The sequence below is a fragment of the Leptopilina heterotoma genome, unplaced genomic scaffold, assembly GCF_015476425.1.
Source record: "Leptopilina heterotoma isolate Lh14 unplaced genomic scaffold, ASM1547642v1 Lhet_60, whole genome shotgun sequence".
NCBI classification, from domain to species: Eukaryota; Metazoa; Arthropoda; class Insecta; order Hymenoptera; family Figitidae; genus Leptopilina; species Leptopilina heterotoma.
Window position 1 is genome coordinate 5,410,530 of NW_025111138.1, and position 17,889 is coordinate 5,428,418.

Here is a 17,889-nt window from a genome sequence, read left to right on the forward strand (position 1 = left end):
ATACAGAGAATCGTGAAAAATTTGCATAAAAAAATGTTGAATCTTTGACTTATCGCCATAAATTTTGTCGTGTGTAAAATGACAATTACAATAATTTTATTGACAATAAAAAATATAATTGTCTATCTCGTTTAAAGAATTTTTTCTATAATACATTTTTATATGCAAAATTTCGTAATTGTCATTTTTAATTTAGAAAATCTCATCATATAAATATATTTATAATATTAATAATTAAAAAAAATATTAAATATTATATATAATATTAATTAAAAGTCGTATTCAAGAAAAGAATTATTTCATTAAATCAATTAATTAACTAAATTTTTCTGAGCAATTATAATTTATTTATGACATTAGAGTAGAATAAGATTTATTTTTTCATTGATGTTTTATCTCTTTGATTTATCAGATTAATTAATTAATTTACTTTGCTTAAATAGTTAATTTATTAACATATTCAATTTGTTAATGTAGCCAATAAATTTATCTAATTTTTTCGTAAAAAAAAATTAATCAAATTTTTTACGATTCCCTTTCTTTCTTCTTAATTTAATACATATTAATATTGTGAAATAACTATCTGTGAATTATTGGTTCCGAAAGGGCAGACGCATATTTTTTGCTAAAAGGAGAAAAAAAAAACAATGAAAAAGAGAAATTATTTTTTAATTATTTTTTTTGAATTTCATTAATTAATTAATTTTATTTTTAATTTAGATGAAAATTTTTATTTTTCATAAAAATGAATGAAAAGTTCAAAAAAAATGTCAACGAAAAAATTTTCTACAAACAATAAAATTCAAAATAATAAATAAAAAAAGTAAAGAAAAAAAAAATTGAGTCAAAAACCGTAGACTCGGCTTATAAAATAAAAGATAAGAAATTTTCCTTTTCTGCATTTTTTCTGTTTTTTTCTTTTTTTGCTATTTTTGAACTGTATAATAATATTTAATATACGAGAAAGGCTTCATTTGAAAATTTCGATTCCAATGAACTTATGCGTATAATAATTTTAAGTGTATTTCACGAGACGTTATGAATTTCTCTAGAATTCTTCGTGTTAAAATTTTTATAAATAATTTTTTATATAATATTATTTTTCTTGAATTCTCATTTTTTTTTATGGTCTTTTTGCTATATACGTTGATTTTATGCTTCTGCGGAGTTTATATTTATTATAAAGCTAGGCCGCTTTTAGGCGTTTGACTACCCGATTATATATATGTAATAATTATAAAGAAGAACTCGAAATTAATAATATACATATATATGTCAAATATATGTATAAATATATGTCACGTATGAAATTATAATAAAATATTATTATTAATATATTAATTATTATTTTTAAACTAGAAATTGAAAATAAAAATTCAAAATTAGAAATTAGAGCTAACAAAAATTGATTATTTTTATAAATAATAATATTCTTCAGAATAATTCAAATTTTAAATTAATTAATTTTTATTAATTATTAACAGAATTTAAATTTTTTTAAAAATATTCTTCGCCATAATCCAATATTGTTTTCATTAATAAAAAAATTCTTCGAAGGAATTCAATTATTTCCTTTTTTTTATAAAATTCTTTGCAAGAATTCAAATATTTTTCTAAATAAAAAAATTCTTCAAAGGAATTCAATTATTTTCAAATTTTTTGATAAAATTCTTTACAAGAATTCAAATATTATTCTGAATAAAAAAAATTCTTCGAAGAAATTCAATTATTTTCAAATTTTTTGATAAATATCTTGAAAGAATTTAATTATTTTCAATTATTTATTTTTCAGAACAATTTTAATAAAATTTCTCGAGAGAATTCAATTATTTTCGCAAATTTTAATAAAATTCATCGAAAGAATTCAATTATTTTCAAAAATTTTAATATAATTCTTTATATGAGAATTCAATTATTTTTTATACAATTTTTACCGAATTCCTCGAAAGAATTTTAATTTTTTTTTTAAATTATTCAATAAATATTCAATTTCTATAAAATTTCTTGATGGATTTCAATTATTCATAAATTTTAAAAGTTTGAATAAAATTCTTCGATGCAATTAAATTATTCTCAAATTTTTTTATAAAATTCTTTATTCAATTATTTTTCTAAATAAAAAAATTCTTCAAAGGAATTCAATTATTATTAAATTTTTTAATAAAATTCTTTACAAGAATTCAATTATTTTTCTAAATAAAAAAATCCTTTGGAGGAATTCAATTATTTTTAAATTTTTCGATAAAATTCTTTGCAAGAATTCAATTATTTTCAAAAAAAAAGTTCTTCGAAGAAATTCAATTATTTTCAGAACAATTTGTATGAAATTTCTCGAGAGAATTCAATTATTTTCAATACAATTTTTACCGAATTCCTCGAAAGAATTTTAATTTTTTTAAAAATTTACTCAATTTTAATTTCCTTTGAAACAATTTAATTATTTTCATAGAATTTGAATAACATTCTTGGAAGATTATAATTATTTTCAAATCAATTTCTATAAAATTTCTTGATGGATTTCAATTATTTATAATTTTTAAAAGTTTGAATAAAATTCTTCGATGGAATTAAATTATTCTCAAATTTTTTGATAAAATTCTTTGCAAGAATTCAATTATTTTCCTGAATAAAAAAATTCGAAGGAATTCAATTATTTTCAAATTTTTTAATAAATATCTTGAAAGAATTCAATTATTTTCAAAAAAAAAGTTCTTCGAAGGAATTTAATTATTTTCAGAACAATTTCAATAAAATTTCTCGAGAGAATTAAATTATTTTCGCAAATTTTAATAAAATTCATCGAAAAAATTCAATTATTTATAATTTTTAAAAGTTTGAATAAAATTCATCGAAAGAATTCAATTATTTTCAAAATTTTTGATACAATACTTTATTAAAATTTAATTACTTTCAATACAATTTAAACTAAATTGCTCGAAAAAATTTTAATTTTCTTTCAAACAATTCAATTATTTTTAAAGAATTTTAATTTTTAATATTATTGAAAGAATTTAATTATATTCAAAAATTTTGTTACAATTTTTTATCGTAATTGAATTATTTCAATTCAATCTTAACTAAATCTTTCCAAAGAATTTAAATTTTTTTCAATATTATTAAATTATATTCAAAGAATTTTAATTTTTCTTTTGGAATTTATAAGGACTAAGTAATGATTATTATTAATTATATGAATTAAAAATTAGTTATGATTGATTGGTAATTGTAACTATTGATTTTGAAATTAATTACTATTTTTACTTTACATTCAAAATCCAAAGACTTTGGAGAAAAGCTTCGAAAAATGAATAAAATTTTTAACTTTTTTAATAATTAATAATTGTTAATAATAAAAATAATAATATTTTAATATAATTAAATACCGTATATTTTTATTTTCGTCTGAAAATGTTTTCTTGTATTTTTTATATATATAATAACATTTGTCTTTTCTCTTCCCCTAATATCGTCGATATCACGTTAAAACTATCGCGTATAATAAATATTTAAAACATGAATTTTTTTTTAAACATTTTTATAAAGTATATGAACTTGTATCTTTTCGTCCTCGTTCTCTCTATCACACATACATTTTCTCTGATAATAAAAAATTTATCTTTTTTTTTCATCCTCTTCATAAATAGTGTGTACATATAACAACGATATTATATGGTAACGTAACATTTTTTCTTCTTCATTTTTTTTTTTTGCTAACAGTATAACGATTTTTATTAAATAGTGTCATAGCGTGACATCGAGAGGATTGAGGGAATCGCGCTGAGAAAGTGACTGCTCATTATTTATAGTAGAGATGATGAATAATTATATAGTTAGTAGAAATTTAGATCAAAGATTTATTTTTGTATATTATGGTAAATTTTTTTTTTCTTTTTTTTAAATAGAGATAATAGAGAGTTTGAAATAAGTGTTTTTGTGTGGGGACTGCGTGGGTGTATAATATGTGCATTTACGCAATTTTTTTTCTTCAAATTCTTTTGCGCATCTCGACGCACGCACCTGCCCTTGGACTTTTATTTTCTTTTATTATTTTTTGTCTAAATATCGTCAACTTTTTCCATTCCTTCCTTATACTTTTTATTTCCTTTCGCTCTCTTTTATCATCATCATCATCATCATCATAATAATTATAATAATCATAATTATCCTCATCATTATCATCTTCATCATTATCATCATTAATTATAATTTATAATATTTATAATCCTTCTGCTTTTTCTTTTTAAATATCTAAATATAAAATTTATCCAAAGAAAGTAAAAGTATAATTTTCTAATTATATTTTCGTTAATTTTATATTTCATCTTTTTTTTTTACTTTTTGGTAAAATTATATATTTTTTTGTTGATCGATCGGAATTTTTAGTTTGTCACACGCACGATTCGGGACCAAAAAATACTGGTATTTTAAAATATGTGTCATCTCTATTTTTTTAAATTGGGTCTTAATGATTTTTCCTTGTCTATGAAATATTATCGATTGTTCTTTGATTCTGTTTCTGATGCTTAGCTCCACGCAAAGAAGAAACTTGAGCCCTTGGAAGTTATTTCCGAAGTAGGTACTTGAAAGTTATTTTATGATTCAAGGTCTCTTTTGTGCATAAGTGCTGCATTTTTTCATCTAATCACTATTTTTTTCATTTTTCTTCCCTTTCAAAAATAAAATATTTTTTGCTTTATTTCAAATTATTTTGCTCTTGATTATTAAAAAAAAATTTTTTTTCTTTTCTTTACTTTTTTTCTACATGAAATTTCAAAAAAAAATTTTAAACAAATAAGGGTATAAAGAAAAAAAAATGAAGTAAAATGTAGGAAAAAAGAAGAAAGAAGTTTAGAAGAAAAGAAGAGTAGAGAGTAAAAAGAAGAAGTTGGTGAAAGATAAGAAAAAAGGAAAAGTTAGATAAAAAGATAAGAGAAAAGTAGGGGATGAAAAAGAAGTGAAATATCAGTAGGAAAGAAGTAGAGAAAAAAAGAGAAGTAAAAAATTAGTGAGAAAAAGAAGTAAAATATTTGAAGAAATAAAAAATAAGTAAGAAAAAAGTGGAAGTGGAAGAAGAAAGTAAGAAAAAGAGGAAATGAAAGAAGAAAAAAGAGAAAAAAATTATCTTTAAAAATCTAACTTTTCAGAATTTTAAATAAAATTCTTGAGAGAAGATTATTTATTTAAAAGCAAAAATGTCAATTATTTTCAATATAATTTTAGGAAATTTCAATTATTTTCAGTGCAATTTTATAAAATTTTAATTTATTTGAATAGGTTTAAAGAAATTTCAATTATTTTTTTAAGTAATTTTTTTAAATTTTACTATGTTTTAAAATCTAAGAATTTTTAATAAAATTTTTGAAAAAAGATAATTTTTACATTTTAGAAAAAAAAATTGCAAACTTTCTTAATATAATTTTGGAAAATTTCAATTATTTTTAATGTGATTTCAGAAAATTTCAATTATTAGAATAAATTTTAAGAAATTTTAAGAAATTTCAATTATTTGAATAAATTTTAATTATTTTCAATGTAATTTTAGACAATTTTAATTATTTGAGTAAATTTTAAGAAATTTCAATTATTTTTAAAGCAATTTTTGAAAATTTTAATTCTTTGAATAAATTTCAATTATTTTTAAAGTAATTTTTGAAAATTTCAATTCTTTGAATAAATTTCGATTATTTTCAATGTAATTTTAGAAAATTTCAATTATTTGAATAAATTTCAAGAAATTTCAATTATTTTTAAAGTAATTTTGGAAAATTTCAATTATTTGAATAAATTTCAATTATTTACAGTGTAATTTTAAAAAATTTCAATTATTTGAATAAATTTGAGTAAATTTCAATTATTTTTAAAGTAATTTCAGAAAATTTCAATTATTTGAATAAATTTTAAGAAATTTCAATTATTTTTAAAGTAATTTTTGAAAATTTCAATTATTTGAAGTTAATTAAAAAAATGTCGGAAGTTGGAAAATTAGTGAAAAAAAGAAGTGAAATTTTAGGAAAAATAAAAAAGGACTAAGGGAAAAGTGTGAAAAAGAGAAATAGTATTAAAAAAAGGTCAGAAAAAGTCAGAAAATGTATTAAAAAAAGAAAAAAATAAAGAGAAAATGGTTAAAAAAAGGAGAGAAAAGTTTAAAAAAGGAGAAAAAGTCTAAAAAAGAAGAAAAAAAGTACAAAATAACTAAAACAGAATAAATTTCCCAAACAGCATCAAAAAATCCCAAGAAACACTCGAGAATATTCATATAAACAAAAAAAAACCATTAAACCCCCAAAAATCAAATTTTTTCAAAATTGATTCGAATCATCTGAGAAATTCACGACGGAAACATTTGAGAACTTGACGTGTACCCGTTTTTTTTTTCTTATTTATTTATTTATAATTTTTTCTCTATATCAACAATCGCAAATTCTGCTGGCAGTTGCATGCGTTGTTCGTTTAAATATTATTTTCCTTTTTTTTGTTTTCTATTGTTTTTCTCGCATTTGAGAGCGTCTAATTTAATAACGAAATTCCGCTGTTGTAACCGGAATTTTTTTTTAAATCCAAATTCTCCGCAAAAAAATTGAAGATTTTTTCAATCAAATTCTCATAATGAGAAAGATTTATCGTTTTGCGATAGATTCAAGAAAAGAAAAAGAAACGGAATTTTCGTTCGCAGCCAATTTTTGTGAAGAAAACCTTTAGGTATATAATTAATTAAATTAAAAAAAACACACAAAATTAATATTTAAATAGATTAAATATTAATAGATATTAATATTAAATCCTGATATTGATATTAATGATCTTTTTTTTTCATCTCACATGGTATAATTATTGTTCATTTAATACATTATTTTTATGAAAAAATTACGCGTTATTGTCATAGGTCAAATTTTTGTCCTCTCTTTTCTCATTTTTTTTTTTTTTTGTTTCATTTATTTCTACAGTAAAACTTTCAAATGCTCTCTTCAATATGGAAACGACAAAATAGAATTTATAACATCAACTAACTATATTGTACAGTAGCAAAACTTTTGCAAAACACTTCCCTAAAATTAGGTCCATGTTACTAAATCTCTTGGAGCAGGAGAAAGTTTTTTTTTTATTATTTGCTTTTTTATTTCTTTTTTGGATCGAAAAATTTGAACTATGAGAATTTTCAAACTCGATTCAGATTTTAATGAAATATTTGAGAGACTCTTAAGAATTTATTAAATAGGTACAAATGAAGTTTGGAAGAGTTCCACCCTTTCTTTGAGGAAAAGACTTTACTTTCTAAAAATTTATTCTCTAGATAAGAAGATTTAAATTTAATTTTTTTTTCATTTTTTTTTAAAATTCTCGTGTTTTTTTTCAAATTGTGAATTTCTATATATATGTATATATTTTTTTTTACTGTTTTTCGTCTTTTCGATTATTTTCTCTCTCTCTCTCTCATACAAACATTTTTACGTACATACAAACACAATTTGTTTCATTCGAAAAATTGTCAAGACTAGAACTAGATTTTTTATTATTTTTATTCTCATACTCTCACTGTCTTCGTCTAGATTTAATAGAGCCGCTTTCTTAAAGACGAGTATTATTTCGCTCAGGTATATTTCAAGGTTTATACATATGTACACTGCTTGAAGATCGTTTTTTTTTTTTTGTTTTTCAAAAGAAAAGGAAAAAATTTTTATTTTTTTTGGAGAGGAAAGGTATTGTGCCAGGTTTTTTTTGTTTTTTTTTTTTTTTTTTTTTGTCAAAATGGAGTCACCAATTTTTATCTAAACGGGACACCTGACTACCTCATACTCAAACATGAGTGAGACGGCAACGAAGACGAAGTAGAGAAGGAACATAGTGAAGCCGAGACTTTTGTTCATTCGCCATTTAAAGCAGGCGATGCTTAGAATTACGAAAAGAAGCATGCAGAACAAGATCGCTATACTGCAGACCATTCCCACTGAGTTCACTTCCACAGGTTTCCCGTAGATTATACCATAGATGAGCCATGGAATCGGAAGCCTGTAAAAAATTTTAAAATATTTATTTTATTACAATTTTTTTCTATTAAAAACAATTAACTGCACTGAAAAAAAATTTATTTCATTCCCAGGGAACGAATCAGTGAAAGTATTTAAAAATACGGACTTTGCGGACCAAAAATGCAAAATTACGGACCAATTTTACTTAAAAATAGAAATTAAATTGAAAAATTGACAAAAATTATTATTTTATATTATAAGAACATTGTACTTATCTTCAAAATTATTTTCATCATTTCAATTCAATTATTATTTTTAAAAATTTTTAACTAAAATATATCTTTAAAGAAATTAATTTTCGAAAAAGTTCTTTGACAATAATTTTCAAATCCATTTCTTTACAATATTCAATTTTACGAATTTCAATTATTCGTAAATTCTTCAATTAAATATACATTAGAAAATAAAAACTTCAAATAATACAAAAAAAATTCAATTAAACTTTTTCCAAAAAATTAATTTTAAAATTCAATTATTTCTAAAAATTTACGCTACATTATTCAATTATTATCTAAAATTTCAACTGAATTTTTTTTTTAAATCAATTATTATTAGAAAATTCTACTAGAATTCAATTATTCAAATATAAAAATAAATCATTTATTATTTCTTAAAATTGAATTCTCATAAAGAATTTTATCAATAAATTTTTAAATAATTAAATTCTTTCGACGAATTTGAATACAATTTTTAAGAATAATTAGGTTTTTCGAAAAATTCGATTAAAATTTAATTAAAAATAATTGAAATTCTGAGATTAGTTTCATTATTGGTGAAAATAATTGAATCCCTGTAAAATTGTTATTATTCATGAAAATAATTGAATTATTGCGAAGAAATTTATAAAAAAATTTGTAAACAATTGAAATTGAAATTGAAATTTTGATTATTTATGTAAACAATTAAATTTATTTTTAATAATTGAATTCTTTTAGAAGATTTTATTAAAATAGTAGATATTGAAAATTATTGAATTGTAGAAAAGTGTTGAAAATAGTTAAAATTTTAACAATTTTTAAAATTAAAACTTTTTCTAAATTCAATTACTTCTAAAAATTTATCCTAAAATGCTCTTAATGTTCAATTATTTTGTAAAATTTCAACTAAAATTCATTTTTAAATCAATTTTTATTAGAAAATTCTATTAGAATTAAATAATTTAAATACACAAATAAATAATTTATTGCATAATTGATTGCTTCTTAAAATTGAATGCTCGTAAAGAATATTATCAAATAACTTTTTAAAAAAGTGAATTCTTTCGACGAATTTTAATAAAATTTTTAAGAATATTTAGTTTTTTCAAAAAATTCGATTAAAATTGTATTAAAAATAATTGAAATTCTGCAATGAGTTTCATTACTTGTGAAAATAATTGAATTATTGAAAAGAAATTTAAAAAAAAGTTGCAAATAATTAAATTCCTGAGAAATTTTTATTATTTATGTAAATAGTTAATTTTATTTTAAATAATTAAATTCTTTTAGATAATTTTATTAAAATAGTAGATATTACAAATTAAATTAAATTAGAATTTTAGAAAATTTTTTAAAATAGTTTAAAATTTTGTCAATTTTTAAAATTAAACCTTTTCTAAATTCAATAATTTCTAAAAATTTATCCTAAAATTCTCTTAATATTCAATTATTATGTAAAATTTTAACTAAAACTCATTTTTAAATCAATTTTTATTAGAAAATTCTACTAATTAAATTATTATTTTAAGAAACATTCAATTAATAAATTATTTAATTTATTAATTGAATGTTTCTTAAAATTGAATTTTCATAAAGAATTTTATCAACAAATTTTTAAATAATTGAAATTTTCTTGACAAATTTTAATAAATTTTTTAAGAATAATATGATTTTTCGAGAAATTCGATTAAAATTGTATTAAAAATAATTGAAATTCTGTCGAGAATTTTATGAAATTTTCGAAAAATAATTGAAATTTTGCCGAGAATTTTATGAAATTTTTGAAAAATAATTGAATTCTTGCTACGAATTTTATGAAAATTTGGAAAACTAATTGAATTCTTAAGAAGAAATTTATTAATTTTTTTTTAAATAATTGAATTTTAGCGAAGAATTTTATAAAAATTATTTTAAATATTTGATTTTTTTCGAAAAATGTTATGAAAATTGTGTTTGAAAATAATTGAATTCCTGTGAAAATTTTATTATTTATGAAAATAATTGAATCCCTGTAAAAATTTTATATTATTTATGAAAATAATTGAATTGTCGGGAAAAAATTTATAAAAAATTTTCAAATCATTTACAAAGATTTACGGACCTAGTTCGAGACCTGCATTCCAATAACCGATTACTTGACTACCTAGGTATATAAACATTTATTTGAATAAAATAATTTTTTTTTTCAGTGTATAATTGTTGAGAAACAATTTCTCCTTTACAATTTTTTTTTAATTTTCTTTTCTTTTATATAATCCTTGTCTGACTTAAAAGAAACTATACTACTTAATATAAAAGAAAATTAGATTTATAATTTGAAAAATAAAAATGTGTGTAACTAATTGTTAAAATAAATCTTATTCTTTTTTAAAAACAATTTTTGATAATCAGGGAAAAAATGAGAGTCAGTTTAGAAAAATTCTTGTCTGACTCAAAAAAAAAACTCTACCACTTACAATAAAAAAAATAAGGTTTGAAAATTCAAGAAAAAAACTCTATTTAACTAGTTGATAAAATAAATCTTATTCTTTTTTAAAAACAACTTTTTATAACCAGGAAAAAAATATAAGCCGGTTAAGAAAAAAACTTGTCTGACTTGAAAGAAACTCTACTACTGACAATAAAAATATTAGCAGGTCATTTATTATATTTTTAAAAATTTTACTCATTAGATTATTATTTTTATTATAATTTTTATTTTATTCATTATTTTATTTGTTATTTTTGCTACTTCTCCAGATTTTTAAGACCAAGTTTTATAAAAAAAAATTATCCTCTTCGTCTGACTGAAACTATTTTGTTCCACTGAACTTAATGGATATTAAAAGCAATATATTTTTTAAATTGTGGCTGACTTATAATATTCATCTACTACTTAATTTAAAAGCTACTTCCAAATGTCTGAGAGAATTCATCTTTTACTACTAATATAAAAATAACGACTCAAGTCAGTCTGAAATTATTTTTTTCCTACGAATTCCAACGGATAAATAATTTAAAATAACTTGTCTGACTAAAAAGGGAATTTACTACTAAAAACTAAAAGAAAAAATATAGAATTAATCATTATATTAATAATTTTTTCTACACTACTAAAAATAATTAAATTTTAATAACTTTTTGTCTGACTTAAATTGTCAAGAAATGGAAAATCAACTAGTCTGACTGAAACGAAATTATACTACTGTCAATAAATATAATTACCGTCTAGTTATTCAAAAAAGAATTTTTTTTATTTCATAAAAATTTTCAATGATTTAAAAACAATTTAGTCTGACTCAAATGAAACTTTACTACTGAGAATGAAGCAAAAATAATTGTTAAGTATTTTGTCTGATTAATTTGAGAAACTAAAAATTTTGTTTTTTTGCCAAATTTAAAAAAAATATACTTTGTCAGCCTTCAAACTGAATTTATTTCAAACAAAAATTTAAATTAGTTAATTATTTTTAATAATTTGAAAATAATTTAATTCAAATAATCTAAGGAATTATTAATAAGAAATATTATAATTTATAAATCATATTTATATTTTTAACTATTATTAAATAAAATAAATTTCTTTTAATTTAACACACTCTTAATTAGAAATTGATATTCTAACAATTTTTTTTTGTCATCTCTACACCAAGAATTTGTAATTTCATATTTTCGTTTTTTTTTCTCATGAATTTTTTTTTAACACTTTTGTTCGCAGCAAAACATATTTCAGACGTCTAATTAGAACACTATATGATGGAAAATGAAGTGTAAAATAAAAATAAAAACGAAAGAAAGAAAAAGTTTGAAAAAAAGGAAGAAAAAGGAGAAAAGTGGAAAAATTTGTAACACACGATTTTATGTGCTTTCATTTCAAAAGCATTAATTTTATAATTAAAGTGAATGCATTAATATTAAACAGTTGGAAATTTACATAAAAGATATGTTGTTTCACGAGAAAGCATATTTGGTTTCACTTGTGAATAATACTTATATCACAACATTTACATTTATGTTAGATAACAAATTTTGATTCTGTTTTTCTTAAAGAAAGGTAAATAGAAGTTAAATTAATATATGCTAACTGAATAGGTATAACTACTATAATTTATAAAATTTCCCAAAATGAGAATAAAAGAAAAATAATAAAATCTTTGCCTGACTATAAATCTTTCCTATACTACTGAAAAAATAATAAAAAATTCTAATAAATATTTAGCTCATTCAACTTTGAAATTTTTTGAAAATAATCTAGTCTGACTTAAACGTGACTTTACTACTGAAAATGAAAAAATAAAGTATTTTGTCTGACTTGAACGAGACTACACTACTAAAAATAAAATTTTGTACTTAAAAATTCTACTACAGTAGAAAATTTACAATTATTCGAAAATAATAATCTCGTCTGACTAAAACGAGACGTTGCTACTCAGAACAAGAAAAACAGAAACAAAAAAAATTTTATATCACTTTTTGTTTGAGTTAAATTTGCAATAATTAAAAACGAAACCTAGTCTGACTTAATCGAGACTACACTACTAAAAATATGAATTATTACATTTAGTTATCATGAAAATAAATTTTTAAATTTTCCCGTACCAAAAGCTATGATTTTTTTAAAGTGGTATAAAAAAATTATCTTGCCTGACTTAAATGAGATTTTACTACTGAGAATAAAAACAAAAATAATAAAATCTTTCCCGGACTAAAGCCTTTCTATACTACTGAGAAAATAATACAAATCGGAATAAATATTTTTCTCTTGTTTGTCAAATTTGCAATTATTTGCAAATATTCTAGTCTGACTTAAACGAGATTTTACTACTGAAAAGGTAAAAGTAAAAATAATACAAATTATTGTGCCTCGATAATTATTTTTCTACCATTAATATTTTTAGTTGAATAATTAAAACTTGCTACTTTGTTCCTGTAACTTCATCAAAAATTATTTTCATCATTACGATTATTCATTTCTAGAATTTTCAAGTAAAATTCTTCAATTTTTTTTTTTAATAATTTTTGAAAAAGTTCTTTGTGAATTTTTAAATTCTTTTGTTTACAATTTTATTTTACGAAATTCGATTATTCTGACATTTTTCAATTAGATATATTAGAAATTAAAAACTTCAAAGAATTAAAAAAAAATCCATTAAACATATTGAGAAAAATTAATTCTATAGAATTCTTAATTAAAAGAATGAAAAGTTCAAATTTTCAAAGATTTTAATTTCAAATTCATTTTTACATCAATATTTATTAGAAAATTCTACGAGAATTCAAGTATTTAGCTAAAAAAATTTAATATTTAATTAAACAATTGAATATTTCTTAAAATTAAATTTTCATAACGAATTTTATCAACAAATTTTTAAATAATTGAATTCTCTTGACAAATCTTAATAAAATTTTTAAGAATAATTGCATTTTTCGAGAAATTTGATGAAAATTATATTATTAAAAATAATTGAAATTCTGTCAAGAATTTTATAAAAAGTTTTAAAAATAATTGAATTTCAGAGAAAAATGTTATTATTTACAAAGATAATTGAAATTTTGCAGAGAATTTTATGAAATTTTTAAAAAATAATTGAATTCTTGCAACGAATTTTATGAAAATTTTGAAAAATAATTGAATTTTTGTCGAGAATTTTATGAAATTTTTAAGAAATAATTGAATTTCGGAGAAAAATGTTATTATTTATAAAGATAATTGAAATTTTACAGAGAATTTTATTAAATTTTTTAAAAATAATTGAATTTCGGAGAAAAATGTTATTATTTATAAGGATATTTGAAATTTTGCAGAGAATTTTATGAAATTTTTTAAAAATAATTGAATTCTTGCAACGAATTTTATGAACATTTTGAAAAATAATTGAATTTTTAGGAAGAACTTTATTAATTTTTTTTAAATAATTGAATTTTAGTGAAGAATTTTATAAAAATTATTTTAAATAATTGATTTTTTTCAAAAAATTTTATGAAAATTGTGTTTGAAAATTGAAAATAATTGAATTCCTGTGAAAAATTTTAATATTTATGAAAATAATTGAATGCCTAATAAGAATTTTATTATTTACGAAAATAATTGAGTCCCTGTAAAAATTTTATATTATTTATGAAAATAATTGAATTATCGGGAAAAAATTTATATATAAATTTTGCAAATCATTGAATTCTTGCAAAGAATTTTACCAAAAAATTTAATAATAATTGAATTTCTTAGAAGAATTTTATTATTTATAAAAATAATTAAAATTTTTTTGAAGAATTTTATTAAAATTTTTTATTATCCCAATTAAATTCTTTTGAAGAATTTCTTTGAATTTCTTTAAAATAATGGAGTTTCTTTAATAATTTTAATTGAAAATTTTCAAAGTAATTGGATTTTATATGACTAATTTCTTTCAAGTTTTTACAAAAATCGTGTTTCTTAATTAAATTCAACAATTTAATTTTTGAATTTTATTAAAATTTTTAGAGAATAGTTGAATTCTTTCAAAAAATTTCTTTAATTTATTAAATACAATCGAATTTGTTAATAATTTTATTGAAAATAATTGAATTTCTGAGAAGAATTTTATTATTTTTGAAAACGAATTTAATTACTTATAAAAAAAATTGAATCGTTTCGAAGGTTTTATCAATATTTTAGAAAATAATTGGATTCTTTTAAAAAAATTTTTAAAAAAATTAAAATTTTTCATGAAATGTTATTAAAATTTTTAATTGTTTTTAACTAGAAGTCTTCTATAAATCCATTATTTTTAATAATCAATTAAATAAATATTAAAAAATTTACTCTCTAAATTTGAATTAGTAAAAATGTTTACTAATTAGAATTAGTGATTGACTTTTTGCCTTTGAATTAGTAAATTTTACTAAAAAAATTAGTAGAAACAACTACTTATTATTAGTAAAATTTACTAATTCAAATGCAAAAAGTAATAAATGTTTTTAATTAGAAATAGAAATTAGAAATTTAAAAACTAATAAAAATTTCATAAAATTTAGAGAGTACTGAGAGTAAAAATATTTATTATAATTTATAATATATTTTAAATTACCGCTAATTTTAAACAAGTCACTTAATCCATAAATTCAGGACAATTATAGAATCCGAACACTGTCAGTTAAAGAAATCTAATTAATTAAAATTTAAAATAGAATTAAATCAGTTAATTTATTAATTAAGTAAAAATTACTATAATTAGGTAAATTGATTATTATCAACTAACTCGAATTAAGAGAGTAGTGGAATATTAGCATATATAATACTATTATATTCAATTATATAAATTATCGAAAAAAGAAAAAAAGTTAATAATCATAATGAAAAAGAGACGAACAAGAATAGAAAGATCCCCTTATTGGATTTTCCATTTTTCAATATTACGAATTGTTTCAAATATTCCATTTTTATTGCATATAAATCGAGAAACGTTTATGGAACGATTTTAATGCTGAATTTTTTTACCAATTGTAAGACAAATACGTGACAAGTTACATGTACACATGAGGACTGTGTATAACAAACACACACACATACAGAAATTTATATACTTATATATACTTGTATATATAACACTCATTTTATATATATATATATAACATTTATATACATATATATACATAACGTTCATATACATATATGGGGGATTTCACGGGAAGTGATCCGGCCTCATGCGTTTACACGTCATACTTTGATGACTTGTAGTTTGCTTTAAAAAAAAGATGAAAATTAGATAAAATATGTTTTGGAAAGGGGTTTTCGTGTACTTTTAAATAAAGATGTTAGTTTTTAAAAAAAAAAATTTTTTGACCTTGAAAATTAAAAATTAAAATTTAATTTTCATTTTTTTGTACAATCGGTATTTTTTTTTAAATTTTTTTTTATTTAGAATGAAAGCTGAGCTCTTTTCCTATCAAAAACATATCTGCCCAAAATGGGACTAGAATTATTAATACTAGTTAATTAATTTTACAAAAAAATTAAATTTTAATTTTTAATTTTCAAGGTCAAATAATTTTTTTTTTTTTAAACTAAAATATTTATTAAAAAGTACACGAAAAGCCCTTTCCAAAACATATTTTATTAAATTCACATCTTTTTTTTTAAGCAAACTACAAGTTATCAAAGTTTGACGTGTAAACGCATGAGGCCGGATCACATGTTGTACAGGACTCATGCGTTTACACGTCAAACTTTGATAACTTGTAGTTTGCTTGAAAAAAAAGATGTGAATTTAATAAAATATGTTTTGGAAAGGGCTTTTCGTCTACTTTTTAATGACGATGTTAGTTTTTAAAAGAAAAATTTTTTTGACCTTGAAAATTGAAAATTAAAACTTAATTTTCATTTTTCTCTATAATCGGTATTTTAAAAATTTTTTTTTTTATTTAGAATGAAAGCTGAGCTTTTTTTCTATCAAAAACATATCTGCTCAAAATGGGACTAGAATTATTAATACATGAGAAATAACATTTACTTTTGCGCTAAAACAATGACGCGCTGCGCTCTCGCGCGCTGATTTTTGATGTTCACACTTCACTTCTAGATGAACACTCTCTGCATTTCACAGGGTTGAGACTGTCACTATTAATATGCCTGCATTATGCTCACCAAAAAATTAGAAAGAAAATAATTTTGTCTCCATTATTATGTGGCCTTAAAAAAGGCCGATTGGTTCTATTTTTCATGATTTACTGATTTCGTGGCCTTGAAAAAGGCCGTTTGGTACTATTTTTCATGATTTACTGATTTCGTGGCCTTGAAAAAGGCCGATTGCTATTCAGATAATCGGAAGTACACCCACAAATGATGAATGGTAATTGAATGAATGATAATAATTTTAAGAAAAAGTTTAACTTATGAATTGAAATTGCAAAAGCTTAAATGAAATTTTGAAAAAATGGAATTGTAACATTACTTTTTGTACACTTTTTTAGATTTTTTGGTACTTACCTGCACTTGATTTGATGACTTTCGTTTACTTTTAGGAAAGTAATCGAATTCTTCTGATGATGAAAATTTTTTTAATTTCAACTTACCGTCTTCGATAGGAATAAATGCGTGATATTTTAAAGTTCCCGTAATTGTTGCAGCTGAGTTAAATCTGGATTTCAATTGCTCAGAAGTTGTTGCATGGTCTTCTTTACTGCTAAAAAAGATCTCCGTTTCTTTGCAATTTTTCTTTGCCCACAAAAATAAAGCATAAGCATCAAGTATTCTATCTTGATTAGGACATTGCAAACTAAACCGTGCGGCATTTCTTTTAATATTTGCTCCTATCCCGTCGCATGCTCCCTTTCCGTGAGCAGTGGGATGGAAATGCCATTCGGCTGGTATATCAAAATCAGATTTATGTACTAATAAATTTGCAAAGTTGCTTTTGTTCTTAAAGTGCTGTCCAGCTCCATCTGAGACGTAATAAATTTTTTTTGGACTATATGTCGTCTTTAGAAATTTTATTATAATTTTTTGAAATTCATAGACTGCAACTGTGTCGTGAACTAAATTGTCTGAAATAATTGCTAAGCTTTTGTGCTGCAATTTTTGATCTTTTACGAAATAAATTACTACTGTAAATAACGTAGCTTGATCATTATTCCAGTGAAATCCTTGTATCGAATCTTGAAGAACAAATTTGTAGTTTTCAGCAAAGTCGCATGAAACTACAAATTCG

The 17,889-nt window shown here is 20.9% G+C and overlaps 1 protein-coding gene across 5 annotated transcripts in view; it reads right to left on the reverse strand.

Moving 5' to 3' along the window:
- Positions 1–7,672: 7,672 nt before the first annotated feature.
- LOC122509394 (sodium/potassium/calcium exchanger Nckx30C) overlaps positions 7,673–17,889 on the reverse strand; it is a 134,509-nt gene continuing 124,292 nt past the window's right edge. For all 5 annotated transcript variants that reach the window (XM_043623425.1, XM_043623424.1, XM_043623422.1 and 2 more), the window contains one exon: positions 7,673–8,007. In XM_043623425.1, the coding sequence (XP_043479360.1) occupies positions 7,767–8,007 (241 nt within the window). In that variant the 3' untranslated portion in view covers positions 7,673–7,766. The remainder of the gene's footprint in view (positions 8,008–17,889) is intronic.